The sequence below is a fragment of the Adiantum capillus-veneris genome, chromosome 3, assembly GCF_014529385.1.
Source record: "Adiantum capillus-veneris isolate H3 chromosome 3, ASM1452938v2, whole genome shotgun sequence".
NCBI classification, from domain to species: Eukaryota; Viridiplantae; Streptophyta; class Polypodiopsida; order Polypodiales; family Pteridaceae; genus Adiantum; species Adiantum capillus-veneris.
In genome coordinates, this window is record NC_140933.1 from 79,038,171 (window position 1) to 79,054,630 (window position 16,460).

Consider the following 16,460-nt stretch of genomic DNA (forward strand, 5'->3'; position numbering starts at 1 on the left):
CTCTGCGGTGTCGGGCGAGGGGGCTTCAGTGGAGTCCCTCGAGGTGGAGCAAAAGCCGCCTTTTTGTGTCTGCTGCTGAGTCGAAGAGGGCGAAAATGACGCGAAGCTCCCAGAAGGCTGCAGGGATAGACTCCTACGAGCTTAACAGAGAGGATGGTGGGGGAGGCGACAAAAAGAATGCGGGAACGAAAGGGGCGGACGGGCGGGCTGAGGCGGGAGAGCTAGGGGCGGGCGGGCGGTCAGGCTGAGGGCTGAGGCGGACGGGCTGAATGCGGGCTGGGGTAGGCTGAAGGCTGAAGGCGGTGGCTGAGGGCTGAGGCGGGCTGGGTGGGCTGCGCACTGGCTGACTGCACGCTGGCTGGCTGCGCAGAGTGCAGGGCAGGGCAGCGCGAGAGCGGGTTTTGGGGGGGGGGGGGGGGGGGGAGAGCGATGGCGAGGGAGAGGGGCTGCAGGAAACGTGCGCAGAGGGAGGGGGAGGAGGCAGCGGCAGCGAGATTTTTTGAACAATCTTTACGATGATACCTCATCCTTGCCATTTTGTTACCTCATGATTGAAGGCTGCAAAAGGAGAGGGAGAGGAAGAGATTTTTTTTTTCTCTCTACGCGTGTAGGCTCTCTCTCTCTCTCTCTCTCTCTCTCTCTCTCTCTCTCTCCTCGCGCTCCCTCTGCAGCCCCGCCCCCTCGCTCTCTCCAGCCCCCCCCCCCGCGCGCTCCCCCTTGCTGCCCCGTGCGTAGAGAGAGAGAGAGAGAGAGAGAGAGAGAGAGAGAGAGAGAGAGCAGGACCCTGGATTTCGCAGTCGGTAGTTAAAGCCATATCACAACCCAAGGTAGGTAGGTGGCCATGTGGCCCAAGGAAGTCCAAGGGGAGGGTTTCTATTAGGATAGGAGTATCTGCCAAATGGATGTCAAGGGTAAATCCCCCCAAGAAGTGCTATTTAAAGAGAACCATGCCGTTCATGAAGGATTTCAAATGTAAAAAGCCAACATAAGGCACAACTCAACCGTGCCATTCATGAAGGATTTCAAATGTAAAAAGCCAACTTAAGGCACAACTCAACTCAAGGGTAAGGGTTAGTCAAATGAAGAAAATGATGGATAGATTATGCACCCTTACCATCCCAAGTGTCAAGAAAGAATATCAGAGGCAGGATCCCTAGTATGCCATTCTAAAACGATCAGCTTGCCTGGAAAGAAGCTACCTAGAGAAACTTGGCGGGGGAAAAAATTCCTTGATAAAGTAATTTTGTATAGGTTTTGAAGCAACATTGCAGAGTAAGAGCTCAGTGTATGGGTGTCTTCTTTTAGACACAAAGGCCTCAGAAATTTCACTAAGTTAATAGTGGTAGTTCCTTAGCATAAGGAAAAAAGGTTCAAAAATTAAACATGAGCTAGAGAAGATAGGTTATAAAAAAAGCCCCAAACCGTGTTGACCCTAATCACATAGATTGCCATCACTAAGTGAAGTCAAGGTCAGAGAGCAGCCAGCCCTATCAAAGTAGGTAAACAAGATATGCTTTACCAGTATATGTGTGTGTGTGGTTCGTTGCAGGCGTGTGCAATCACTGTTTCACAGATGTATGTGTGGTGTGGGCTTGGAACATTTGTTGTCACTTAGCTCTACACCCACTTTTGGACCCTCATTATGTGAATGGAGAGTAAAACGGGGTTTCTCATTTACCTGGAGAAGCTATGTACCTTTGACCCGCTCCATTCAGCAATAAGATATTATGTACTATCACTATCGCTGCTCGCATGCCTCTTTCCATTTTGTCCACAATCGTATTTCAGAAGAGCACTTTTATTTTTAGATCTTGTCATAAACCAAGGGATTGGTTATCACAAAAGTTGTTATCCATATTCTCTTTTTGGGAGGAACATTGATTCTTCTCCCTTATTAACCTGATTGCTACTTTTGGGAGTTGTGAATTATAGGCATTAAAATTACTGACAATTGTAAAGTGGAGTTTGAGTGCTTAATATAGCAGGGAAACTGCTCAAACTATCTATGGTGTTAGGAATTTTCCAAGTGGCTTGTTTCCAAGGTGAATTTTTCACATGAAATGTACAATGCAGAAGTACTGTAGATGGTTAATTGAAGGCAAAACTGGCACCTAGGTTTGTTCATTTGATCTGTTAAGTGAGAGCCTTTAATTGCAGGAAGCTATAGAGCTACCGGTGCTTATCATGATAGCAGCAGCTTTTGGAATCTCTGAGGCTATGGTGCAGAGTGGTGCTGCAGACTTGGTTGCAAGAGCTCTTATGGGCCTTGCAGGAAAGTCACAGGTCAATATGTTGTCCCTTGAGAAAATCAGCCCCATTCAAATTTGCGTGAGTAATTCAAACTAAAACCTAGCTCTTCAACCTTTTTGTCGTGTGCAGTTTGGTTTGATCACATGGACCTATATAGCTACAACACTCTTTTCATTGGCCATCACAAACAATGCAGCAGTCACCATCATGTTTCCAGTGGCACTTACTGCAGCAGAGGCTGGAAATTTAGATTTCCGACCCTTCGCATATACTTTGATGCTTGCTGCATCTGCGGGATTGATGACGCCAACTGGGTGCCCAACAAACTTAATGGTGTATGGGCCTGGCGGATACCGTTTCTTAGACTACATCAAATATGGTGGTCCTTTGCAGGTTAGTACATGATTCCTGGATTTCCCTAAAGACTCTTGGCATTGCTAGCTAAACAATTTGTAGTCTCAAATTTTAGCTGCTGCTCTAATTCTTTGGGGCTTATCTGTTCTGGTCATTTTAAAAGTGCGTTTTTTCTCAAACCAGAAAAGGTTTCATTTTTAAGGCTACTTTTTTTGGTGCCTAATGTTCTCTCTCAAGGTGATGGCGTGGGAGGGATGGATAGCTATCCAGGGATGGTCATTAAAAATCTCACATTTCCAATGATCAGAGTAGGTTTCCTCTCATGAACACAAAGCCTCTTCTTGATTTTTTGGTGCAACAGTTGTTGGTAATTAGGCTTGGACAAGGTATCACAAGAGCATTTCAGTTTTTCTTTGTGTAGGCGTCCCCAGAGCGACTTCTTTCTATAGTCGAGCTCAAATGTCTCTATACTCATCAGCATATGACCTACTTCTTTCTATAGTTGAGCTCAAATGTCTCTATACTCATCAGCATATGACCTATTTTAAGGGACAGTTGGGCGTAGCCAATGTATGCAAGAAGCATGAAATCATGAAGTATATGACATCTCTGTAAGGCTTTTTGTGAGATCCGTTGGGCTGTATAGAAGTAATGCAGATGCAATATCAGAGACTGCAGTGCAACATAACATCACGTCTGTCATGTGAAATGGTATCTAGAATTGAAGGGACTGGTGATGATTGGGCCTGTTGCTAGCTCCTAGATGCTACCTTGAAATATGATTATCCATGGTTACTTGAACCAATCAGCACGTCTATACAGCTAGTATCAAATCAGGTCCACATCAGAATTTACTGCAATGCATTACTTTTGCTTTGATGTTTCTCTTTTCGAGTTTCAACATGAAAATGACCAACGCAATGAACCCCTAGATGTGCTTTGTTCTCTTTGGAGCTGTAAGTGCTATTGATTCCTTATATATAAGCTTTTCCATAAGCCAAGCGCAGTCTTTGGAAGGCATTTGCTGTTCCATCTATCCACTGCAAGCCAACATTGCAAGTTCCTGTTTCTCAGATTATGGGTGCAGTCTTCCATTATTGTAAAATCCCTTGCAGGGGTGCTCAGGTAGCATTGTTCTCCACTCTAGTGGTTCATCTGGCACCTTGCAGTTTCCCTATGTGTACATTTTGGTGTTGCGCTTGCCCGTAGCGCCAGGCTAAAGTGTGTCGCATTTGAATTTGCACGTCCATCTTGCATGGTAATCTGACCCTCTTTTGCTTTGAAAAAGAAAGAAAGAATAAAATATTATATTTTTTCAAATAAAATATTTATGAGACAAAAATTTGCAAGAAGGTTTTCAACATTTAAGCTGTATCAATGGTTTGAAATACCCTATTGTAAAAAGGTTATATAGATTATAAATGTCTGCTCCAAGGAAGATGTTTGAATGAGAGCAAGGTTCTATACAATGAGGGCTTCTTATAGAAGCCAGGGATGAATCATCAAAGAACTTGCCATATGGGTTACTGAACGTAGCTAGTAACGGATCATATTAGCTGTCTTGCTTCCCTTTGCTCTCATTGTGACGGATACTTAGAAATAAAGGCCCTATATCCTTCATGCCATCAGTATGAAAATCATTTGTTATGGAGGCGGGCAATAATGCGTGCTTGGCTTGCCTAGCTTACTCTTTTGTGACACTTTTGAAAGTTGGTGGTGTTTCAGAAGTTTCTTTGGTGGTTCAACTCTGCTGTGGAGTCTCTGGACCTGAAAGTTCTTACATGGTTAATGTATTGGTTGGCACACACTAGCTAGGTTGTATGCATTCATTCTTGAGTAACGGCTGAATAGACGGGCAGAGAGAGCAGGCATTCGGGCATCAGGCCAGGCAGGTTTTGGGAGGGGTTTTTTAATTCTTGATCATATATTGACACTCAGCTGTTATCGAGGAAAGCAGATCAGATGGTAGGAGGATTTTTGCAAAGCATTTGATACGGTTCCCAGAGCTCGACTGATGCAAAGAATATAGAAGATGGGAGTACCCACAGAGCTGATTTGGGGAGTCGTGGCTTTATACAGGACAATTGTGGGGCAGGTTCGTACTCCCGAGGGGTTATATGAGCATATCCACTCCACTGTTGGAGTGAAACAGGGATGCCCACTCTCCCCTACATTGTTTGGTTTGTATGTAGATGAGGCTTTAGAGGGGAGGCGAACGAGGAGCACAGCTAGCAAGAACAAGGATTTCATTACTACTGTATGCAAAGGATATTGTGTTGATCTCAGATTTGCCCGAGGGGATACAACGGCACTTGGATGAATTGCACACATTTGCTAGTGATAGCGGTTTGTTAGTGAACCTTGGCAATATCAAAGTTATGATGTTCAACACCATAGCACAGTGTGTCAGGCGATCTACACCGACCTTCACATATGGTCAGCAGATGGTTGAGTATATAGACGCATACACTTACTTGGGAGTGGTCTTTAGTGTTCCAGTGTTCTCTTGAGGAGAGTAACAGTGACTGGATTGATGAGAAAATGCAGCTTCGGGGAGGATGGAGAGGATGTGTTTGCAGATTCAGTTTCAGGAACCTCGAACAAAGCTCTAGCTATTTGACACATTGGTTAATTGAGATATGCTTTATGGGGTGCAGATATGGGAACCATCAGTAGACCAGCATAGCCGAGCTGGAAATACTGATGGATGGAGATGTATGGAGAGGCCTCTGATCTCTATGATTTTCCAGATGGATAGGGCCAATGCCTTTGTACCACATGAGATTATTTGTGCAGAGCTTGCTGCTCCCCCGCTGTTCATAGAGGCACTTACCAGATCTGTCTCTTTTATACACAGTATTTGGGATCTTCCCAAAGATAGATATGCTCACCTAGCTTTGGAGTCTTCTCGACAGCTTGCCTCACAATCAGACACATCTTGTTGGTATGCATAGATGACATCCTGTTTCAGCTACATGGATTTATTATGGGCACACTATCACCCTTCCATGTATCCTCCTTGTCTCACATAGACTGAGATTACGTGCCTCATCAAACAGAATTTGATTTGACTAGACACCACGAGGACATGGACAGAGCCGACACGAGAGCTTGGCACGAAGATGGCGTTCTACTCAGAGCATCTTCTCCAGCTCACAGAGGATAGATATATGATCAGACGCAACTGCCTATATGGACACTTATTTATCCCATGGGATACGATGTGCTATTTGTCAGATGCGCACATCCACCAGCTAGAGATTGAGACTGGCAGATTTAGGAGAGTACCAGCAAAGGCCAGGATTTGCAACTTGTGTTATATCCAGGCAGTTAAATTTCGAGCACTAGTGCCTACGTGGCACTAGCGAAAAGCATTGATTTTTTTGATCGTGAAATTTTTAAAGGTGAACGCTTCTGCCACATAGGCAGAAGCGCTCGAAATTTATCTTTGCACGTGTCATATAGAGCCAAAGACAGAGCTACATCACATATGTTATTGTCCAGTGTACTATGAGATACGAGGCCGCTTTCACTGTCATGAGATAGAGATGTGTTTCTGCTAGAGCTGCGCAGACATACGGAGAGTCTCTTGAGGAGATTAGATAGTGGGAGACATTCACAGAGGGAAATCACTGACTTCTTTAGCAGTCAGATGAGCAAGCTTCACAACATACTTCTAAGTCTGACCGATACCAGAGGTATATTGATTGATAAAGCCATTGAGCTTGGGAGAGCTAGATGCCCACATCTAGGAGCGCCATCACGACATTGACAGAGGCTCCATCAGAGGATCAGGAGTATTCTAGCCCAGCATGGGAGACGTCCAGTACGACTATTTACCACAGCGAACATTGACGATACTCTTCAACTACAGATGCAGTACATCCTCCAATAGCACCCGATGCCGGACATCCTCGGACACTCATGTTCATTTTAGCTTTTATTTTACTTCAGTTTATTTTGTACCTAGAAATTGTATTAGATCCATCAAGATTGTATCAGTTTGGTCTCATAGGTCATTTTGGCCTTTTGAAGATGTTTAATATAACATTTCATTTCATTTCATTTCTCTCTCTCTCTCTCTCTCTATATATATATATATCCAGCTAGACACGAAGAGGACATGGATACAGCCAGTACAGGAGCTAGGCACGAAGATGGCTTTCTACAGAGAGCATCTCCTCCAGCTTACGGAGGATGGTTTTGTGATGAGTCTCATGGGGTGCGATGTGCTATTGGCCAGATACGCACATCTTCACACCAGCTGCGGGTCGAGATTGGGAGATACAGCGGAGTACCTGCAGAGGCCAGGACATGCCCCCTGTGTGACATCGAGCCTGAGACAGAGTTGCACTACATGTCACTGCCGTGTCTACTACGAGATACGAGGCCGCTTCCATTGCTTGTTCAGAGAGGGCTTTGGACCATTCTCTAGAGTCTTGCGGTACAAGGATCAGAGATGCCTGGGTTTGTTTTTGCTTGAGCTTCGCAGACACAGAGAAAGCCCGATGAGAGGAAAGATTAGCCAGTCTCAGAGACAGATCACAGACTTCTTTAGAGCTACCACTGGACACCCGGAGGAGTTACTACCACAGCAGAGCTCGTCGCTTTACGCCAGAGGCATACTGATCGAACGAGCGACTGAACTCGGGAGATCCAGACGCCCACGACTGCGGAGGACTACACAACATCGACAGAGGCTGCATCAGAGGATCCAGGTCACTTTGGCTCGACATGCACAACACCTGGTCAGACTACTGACCATGGAAGAGATTGATGAGATGTGCCAGCAACCGATGCTGGATGTCCTATGATCTGCCTATCCCATCTAGCTGTTTTAGCTGCTTAGTCGACACCCAGCAGTCTAGGATTCCATATATATTATTTTGTCATTTTTGTCATTTTGTCATCTTGTTACTCTGACTTTGTATCAGATCCACCACATTGTAACTTTCTGGTCTCATAGGTCACTTTGGCCTTTTGAAGATGTTAATATAACATTTCATTTCATTTCATTTTCTCTCTCTCGTGCCTGGTCTGGCCCCTGCCTATTCGCGCAGGCTCTGCCCCTTACCTGGGGCATCTATTACAGGAGATTGTATCTGCAGGGGTATGTGATTCAGCATGCAAGAAATGCAGGAAATTCAGAAATTGCAGGTTTAGCAGGAAATTGCAGGTTCAACAGAAAATTCAGAAATTGACGATTTGAAAGTGCAAAGAGTGCGAATGTATGCTTAATGTGGGTAAGCATGTATGCATAGTGTGGAAGTGCTTGTGCGTATAGTGTGGTCCCCTTTTTATTGCCACAATCCCCTCGTTTTTGGCGGCGACCAAGCATGAGGAAGCAGAATGATAAACCCGATGCTTTAGAAGATGCAGTTCCAAAATGTAAAGAAGAAATGACAGAAACTATTAACAAGATCAACCGCAAACTGCTAGGCATAATAAAAATGCTCGAAGATCGTGTGTTTGCCCAAGAAAGCAAGATCACTGCAATGGGAGATCGTGTGACGACCCAAGACGAAGAGATTGCGTCACTCAAGAAGGCGCTCGCAGAGGCACGATTACGAAACACACTTGAAGAGGGAGAACTGCAACCCTCAGTAATAGAAGAACTAAACTCAATCAAAGAGCAAGTGCGAGCCATCAAAGAGGGGGAAGAGCAGCACAATTTCTGGTGGACGTTATTACAAAGACTGAGCAGAAGGCAGATGAAGCCCAGAAATGGATTGAGGTGGCCAAGAAAGGGAAAAGCAAGGAAACAACGTCGACACCCACCATTATCAACTTGACCCTAGAAGAGGAGCAAAGACGATGTGTGCGCTCTCTACATGTGAGAATTTGCGGTCTTAAAGACAAGGATAATGTAGACGAAGAGGGAAAAGAACTCATGGCTTTGATTGGGGTTCATGAGCCGATGCACTCAAGAGCTTGGAGAGTGGGCAACAAGAAAAATGGGAGCAATGGGGAAACCTCGAAAGAAAGGGCACTCATCCTTCGTTTTCCCTCCGTGGAAGCAAAGAAAGACTTTTTGAAGAAAAGACCAACTCTTAAGAAAACAAGTATCTTTCTTGGGGATGACCTTACCCTCTCACAGATCGCTCATATGCAGGAAGTAATGCCAGAGATTAGAGCGGCAAGGGAAAAAGGCAAGATTGCCTTTTACCGAGATGGAAGAGTAGTGATATTGGAGCGACGCTCCACATGACGGTGTGAGGCCTATGGGACTGCACTCAAAGTTGCTACCTAGAATTGTAATGGATTTATGCGTCTTGATGTAGGTGCTTTTGAGGAGAGTTTTTCTGGGAGAGACATCATCTTCTACTCTGAGACACATCAGGCCCCTGGGCAGTCTATTCCTCACATTAGTGGACAAATGCGAGACAGCCTGTTGACAGGAGACACGATCAGAGCACAGAGGGCGAGGCTCGGGAGGAGTGGCAGTGTTATTCAGGGAGGAGTTGCAGCCATTGATACATATAGCTCGCAGGGATGAGCAAGCTAGGTACATGCAGGTGAGATTGAGAGCAGAGACAGGCAGATATCTTTACATTGCTATTTGCTACTTTCCCCCAAGTACGTCGGTATATGCACCACCTAAAGGATAGTCCCCCTTTTCTATCTTGGATGATGACATATGGAAGTTCTCTAGAGATGGTGACATTATCATTCTAGGGGACTTCAATGCTAGGACTGCCCATCATCAGACAGTGTTTTATGATACCTCAGAGGAGATGCAGAGAGAGTTGGATGTTGTGGAGACAGGCCTATCTAGACTATCGCAGGATGGGGAATATACTGAGTATGGATGGCACTTGATAGACATGGGGTCTGCACATGGATTGGCCATCTTGAATGGCCTCCAGAGATTTCCCGCTGCGGGAGGTTTCACATGCTTTCCACACAGACATGGAGCTAGCACAGTGGATTATGTCATGGCACAGCTGAGCCTCATCTCTAGTATCTAGGATCTCACTGTTGGGCCCAGACCTGTTGGGGTGGGAATGGATCATGCTCTTGTGTCGTTGACCATCTCTTTCCAGTTCAATGTAGCACACAGGCCACGGGCAGCTGCCCCTACTCGCTACACCTTCACACGGGAGACGGACTCTGTATACATAGATGGGATATACAGACGCTTGTGCACTGAGGAACCAGGACGACCTCTGGAGGAGCTTACTACTATACTGACACAGACATTACATGATGCAGCAGCAGAGGCATACCCACACACTCAGCCTGAGCAGAGACGCCGTTCTAGGAGCATGCCCCAGAACAGTTGGTATGATGCGGAACGCCGCGAGACTAGAGCTAGACTTCAGAGGGAGGTGCTTTTGGGAGACACCTCTCAGAGGCAGTCACAAATTGACTTCCGACGCCTAGTGCGACGGAAGAAAAGGGCATTTTTGGCTCGACTAGAGCAGGATCTTTACTAGCTATTCTTGAGTTAGGACTCACGTGAGGCGTGGCGGCTCTTTCATGAGCAGTCCCCCCCCCCCCCCCCCCCCCCCCCCCATTACCTCTACCCCCCCCCCCCCCCCAGCCATTACCTCTACAGAGACTTGGGGCCAGTACGCATCATCTCTGTACACAGTTTTTGGACAGCCGCCCCTCCCCAACCCCCCCGATCCATGCCCACACTCATGTGCTTTTTTCACCGTTGAGATGGTGAGGAAGGCCATTGACAGGATGAGGACTGGGAGAGCATATGATCATGATGGCTTAGTGGCTGAGCATTTCATACATGCCAGAGATCTCCTAGCAGAGCTTCTAGCAGTTATGTTTAACCGTGCCAAGTGTGAGGGCTTACTTGATACTTGGAGCCTTTCTACGATTGTACCAATCTTCAAGTCAGGAGACCCTATGGAGCCTCGGAATTATCACACTATCATAATTGGACACACATTGGCACGGTTATACGCATCCATTCTTGAGCAGCAGCTGAGTAGATGGGCAGAGAGGGAAGGGATACGTGCAGCTGGGTAGGCAGGTTTCAGGAGAGGCTTTTCTACTCTTGACCATATCTTGACACTCAGAGCCATCATTGAGGAGGGCAGATCACATGGGAGCCGGATCTATTGTAGCTTTGTGGACTTCGGCAAAGCATTTGACACAGTACCCAGAGCTAGATTGATGCGCAGATTACAGGAGATGGGAGTACCCACAGAGCTCATTTGGGGGATCATGGCATTGTACAGGTCAGTAGTGGGGCATGTACGCACCTCAGAGGGTTTGTCCACACCGGTTCACTCCACTATTGGTGTGAAGCAGGGCTGTCCGCTCTCTGCTACTCTATTTGGTATGTATGTGGATGAGGTTGCTGACTACATTGAGAGATATGGTGATAGAGGTGCACAGCTGGCAGGGACATGGATTCCACTATTGCTCTATGCTGATAATATTGTGTTGATCTCCGACTCTCCAAAGGGGATGCAACGTCACTTGGATGCTCTGCATAGATTTGCCCACGAAACTGGTTTGTCTGTCAACCTCGGTAAAACCAAGGTCATGGTATTTAATACCACCCCACAGTGGATCAGGAGGTCAGCGCCCGCATTCACATACGGCCAGGAGACGGTGGAGTATACAGATGCTTACACTTACCTTGGAGTGGTTTTTAGTGGACCAGCATTTTCACTGAGGAGAGTAGCAGAGACTAGATTGACTAGAGCCCATGCAGCATTGGGCAGACTGGAGAGGATGTGTTCACAGGTTCAATTTCAGGAGCCTCGGATGAAGCTCTGGCTGTTTGACACTTTAGTGGCGTTTGCATTGCTCTATGGAGCTGAGATATGGGGACCTTCATTAGATCGTCACGGGAGGACAGGTCGCACTGATGGGTGGGGGGACATGGAGAAGCGTTTGGTCTCTATGATCTCGCGGCTCATTAGAGCCAAGGCTTGAGTACCACGTGCCATTATCCGAGCAGAGCTAGCTGCTCCTCCACTAGTAGTCGAGGCGCTTACCAGATCTGTCTCCTTCATACACCGCATGTGGGAACTTCCCAGAGACAGATATGCCCGCCTTGCACTTGAGTCCTCTCGACAGTTAGCCATGCAGGGAGATACAACATGCTGGTATGATGAAATGACATCATGGTTTCAGGCGCATGGGTTCAGCATAGACAGACTGCCCCCTTCCAGTACTCATTAGAGGCACCCTCTCTGACTCTTACACAGTTCGAGATCACCAGGCTCATCCGACAGGACCTGGCTCAGCTAGACATCAGGAGGACATGGATACAGCCAACAAAGGAGCTGGGCACGAAGATGGCTTTCTACAGAGAGCATCTTCTCCAGCTTACAGAGGACAGTTTTGTGACGAGGCCCAGATACATGGACACTCACTTGTCTCATGGGATACGATGTGCTATTGGCGAGGTACGCACATCTTCACACCAGTTGCAGATTGAGACTGGGAGATACAGTGGAGTACCACCAGAGGCCAGGACATGCCCCCTGTGTGGCATGGAGCGAGAGACAGAGTTGCACTACACATGCCACTGCCCCGTCTACTACGAGATACGAGGCCGCTTCCATTGCTTGTTTAGAGAGGGCTTTGGACCACTCTCCAGAGTCATGCAGTACGAGGATCAAAAATGCTTGGGTTTGTTTCTACTCGAGCTGCGCCAACACAGAGAGAGCCTGATGAGAGGAGAGGCTAGCCAGTCTCAGAGACACATCACAGACTTCTTTACAGCAGACACTGGACACGCGGAGGAGCTACTACCACAGCAAAGCTCGTTGCCTCACACCAGAGGCACATTGATCGACCGGGCGACTGAGCTGGGGAGATCTAGACGCCCACAACTGCGGAGGACTACACAGCATCGACGGAGGTTGCATCAGAGGATTCGGATCACTTTGGCCCGACATGCACGACGCCCGGTCAGACTACTGACCATGGAGGAGATTGATGAGATCCGCCAGCGACCGATGCTGGATCTCTTGTGATTTAGCTACCCCAGCTAGCTGCTCTGTCCCGTTCACGCCTAGCAGTCCAGGATTCCATAGTATATTTGTTTTGTCATTTTGTTACTCTGACTTTGTATCAGATCCACCACATTTTAGCCAATTCTGGTCTCATAGGTCACTTTGGCCTTTTGAAGACGTTAATATAACATTTCATTTCATTTCATTTCTCTCTCTCTCTCTCTCTCTCTCTCTCTCTCACATTATGTTTTCCGTGATGTATGAGAGAGGGAAGTCACGTCAGTTCGACCCATGAAATCAAGCAAGAAGATGACAAAGGGTGATAGGATGATGAGGAATGAGGTGGAGGAGACCATCAAGCAAGCCATTTTAGCACACAAGAAAGGAATGGATAGAGCGTCGACACCATCAATAGGAACCTATCATAGAGGATAATTGCTCGAGAGGTGGAGCGTGCCTCTCTCAAAAGAAAAGTGTATGCATGAGATGAAGAAATTGACAAACTAAAGGAAGAGTTGAAGGACATGTGCTCTCAGGCCAAACTCTAAGAAGGAGAGGCTCAACCATTCATAGCAAAAGAGCTGAATACCATTAAGGCACAAGTGCTCTCCATCCAAGCGGAGGAGGAGAAGAAGGCACGGGAGACCTCTTCATGGGTAGAGGTACTCCTCTGCACCAAGCAGCAAGTAGACGAAGCGGACCAATGGATTCAAGTGGCCAAAAAAGGAAAACATACAATGCCTACTCCCACCTCTATCATCAGCATAACAAATAAGGGTAGCAAAGGACGAAGGCACGTGCTCTACGTGTATGAACTCATGGGTGTTAAGGACACCAACAATGTGGAAGAGGAAGTGAAAAGCCTCTATGCATGCATGGGAACCATGGAGCCAACACACATTGGAGTATGGAGAGTGGGCAAGAAAGGAGGAGGTGATGGGGGAACCTCCAAGAAATGTGCTCTAATAATTCGAGTGGAAGAGAGGAAGGACTACACTAAAGCAAGCATGGATTTTCTTGGGAGATGATCTCACAAGTTTCTCAATTAGCACATAAAAAGAATGCATGCCCGAGATCATGGCTGCCAGAGAGGAGGAGGAACTTGCCTTTCATAGAGGAGGCAAAATGGTAGTACTCGACAGACGCACCGCATGATAGTACGAGACCTATGGGACCAACCTAAAACTTGCGGTATGGAATTGCAAGGGCTCTTTACGATTGGACATTGGAGCATACGAGGATTCTTCTAGGAGACCCTGATGCCCTATAGATGGGGGAGCGTGAAACTCAAGCAAGATTTTAGGTTGAAGAGCATGGGCAATACAAAGCTTTCCATGGTATAAAATATATCCATTCTTTAAGTGTAGCCTGGAACAGAGAATTTAGACATAAGCTGCTCAAACATATCTGTAAATAGCAGATTAGTAGAATTTAAATCCTTGAAGGCATCAGGTTATGGGCGAGTAGCAATAGTGACGGAAGCGGGGTACGATCATTGTGAAAATGCATCTGCTACCTTATTGTTTTTGCCTTTGATTGAATTGATCTAAAAGTAAAAGAGGGATAAGAAATTTGCCCATCTCATTTGCTTCTCGGAAATCTTGGTTTGATCCATATAGTAACAAAGGCTTTGGTGATCAGTTTCAACAACAAAATCGGCTCCAATGAGGTAATGTTTCCAAGATACCAGAGCATGCAGAATAGCAAGTAATTCCTTCTCATAGATGTTGCCAAACCTTTGCTCAGGTTGTAGGCGTTTGCTCTTGTAGGCAATAACATGCCCATCCTGTTCAAGTACAACTCCAATACTAGTGTCGCACTTGACTACAAAAGATTTCTGTAAATCTAGAAGAACTAATATGGGATCGGGGGAAATTTTCTCGTTGAAAGCCTTAATTTCTGTAGAAGTCCATCTAAAGGTAGCTCATTTTTTTGTTAAGTCATGGAGTAAAGTGGCAATAGATGCAAAGTGCGCAATAAACCTTGATAATAAGAAGCAAGACCCAGGAAGCTACTAACTTCATGAATAGACGTTAAATTTGTACTACCTTTGCATTGTCGGGATCCATGCGAACTGCCTCTGACGATATGATATGTCCGAGGTAGTGGATTTGTTTCATAAAGAATTCACTATTCTTCCCGTTGAAATCAATTTATGGCTTTGAAATTCTTCAAATACCAAAGCGAGATGTCGTCGATGCTCGTTCTCATTCTTGGAGAAGATAATCAAGTCGTCGAAGAAAGTGCCAACAAAGTCATGATGCTTTCGAAAAATACGCTACATGATACAGTTGAAGGTGGCTAGGGCATTTGTCAATCCAAATAGCATGACTAAAAATTCATATAATCCAAAAGTGGTACGAAAAGCGGTCTTTCCTACGTCCGATGGCTTAAGACAACCTGATGGTATCTACTCTCCATGTCAAGACGACTGAAGCAAGATCCCTGAAGTCGATCCAAAATATCATCGATACGTGGGATGGGGAAATGGTTTTTAATGGTGATCTAGTTCAAGGCACGATAATCAATATACATGCGCCATAAACCATCCTTCTTCCGTACAAGGAGAACTGGGGAACAATAAGGAGAGGAGCTCGGTTGTATGTAACCATTGTTCAATAATTTAGTGACTTGGCTGAAAATTTCATCTTGTTGGGCTTTCCTGTGTCGATAAGGTCCCTTTTGGGTGGGGAAGATCTAGGAATGAGGGGAATTTCATGATCTTCCGGCCGAACAAGTGGCGATACCCCTAAAGGGGGTTCTTCAAAACAATCAAGATATTGATGTAAGAATTGTAAACGACTTTGGCCAAGAGAGAATAAAGGAATAGATTCATGGGAAGAAGTAGAGTTTGCATAGATCATGTACATCAAAAGAGGCCTTTTCATTAATTTTTTTATTAAACAAGCAGATACATTGGGAATAGATTCTCCCCAAAATTTTGCATTCAATTTAAGTTGTTTGTTTCTATGCGTCAGAAGGATCTCTCAATCGCCAGAGCAAAGGAGGGCATCATACTTGGCATCCCCAACAAAACATCACAACTGGCTAATCCTTGTTGTTAGGTTGTTTGAGAGGAATATTATTGGGTGGGGTAGGGTGGGGGATTTAGTTACGTTTCTTGAAGGTGTGTCTGGTGCGACCACACTTATAGGATCTACCTTGAGCTTTGAGATTTAGTTGAAAATGCCGATTTGGGGTCTATGAAGGCCCCGAGGTATGTTGCCGTTGAGCAGAAGAAGTTTTGGTGCGGAAGGTGACATTCCATTGTGGTGGTGTGGTTTGGAAAACCAGTTCCTTTCTCATGATGTGGTAGCACACTTTGGCATGTGATCAATTGACACATATTTGAAACCACTTTGCCTGTGTAGTAATCTTGCAATGGAAAAGGCAACCCCATTGTGTATTTCTCAATCTGTTCGGCAAATGTAATGTCTCTGAAGGTGGACACTGGTAGATAAGTGTCCTAAAATCTTTGGTTGTATGTTGCAAGAGTGTTTGATGGGTACATCCGGAGGCTAGACCAAGTTGAAAGTATGTCTACCTCAAATGTATCATCAAGAAATCTCGGATAGAAGGTAATTTTTAAAGTCACGCCAGTATTTGGGATTGTGAGGCTTCTTGGTTGGGGCAGCCCACCATGTCAAAGCACTATCCCTGAGGAAAGAGGTGACCTGCAACAACTTGGATTCTTCTGTAAAATTTCCATTGCTGAACAAGTCATTGAGCTGTTGTAGAAACTTGAGAGCATTATGAGAATCTTGGACGCCTGAGAAGGTGAAAAATTTAATTGTAGCACCACTCTCCTTGGAGGGTTTTGAACCAGAGTCCGTTGTCAGAGGTGATGAGTAATAATATTAGTGGTGATGCCATCTATTTGAAGATACCTTCAAGGAACTTAGAGACAACCCCAGAACTCTAACG

General features: G+C 45.8%; 1 protein-coding gene across 6 annotated transcripts in view; it reads left to right on the forward strand.

Moving 5' to 3' along the window:
- The window catches only part of LOC147461166 (putative sulfur deprivation response regulator), a 147,221-nt gene that overhangs the window by 103,690 nt on the left and 27,071 nt on the right, over nt 1–16,460 (forward strand). For 3 of the 6 annotated variants that reach the window (XR_015187572.1, XM_086508792.1, XM_086508793.1), the window contains exons 9-10: nt 2,158–2,283; nt 2,380–2,643. Coding sequence is in view for 3 of the 6 variants with exons in the window: in XM_086508792.1 (XP_086364918.1) it covers nt 2,158–2,283; nt 2,380–2,643 (390 nt within the window). In the remaining 3 variants the exon portion in view is untranslated. Of the gene's footprint in view, nt 1–2,157; nt 2,284–2,379; nt 2,644–2,841; nt 2,913–4,329; nt 6,643–16,460 lie in introns of those variants that run through there. The other 3 variants (XR_015187570.1, XR_015187571.1, XM_086508794.1) reach the window with 2 other exon arrangements.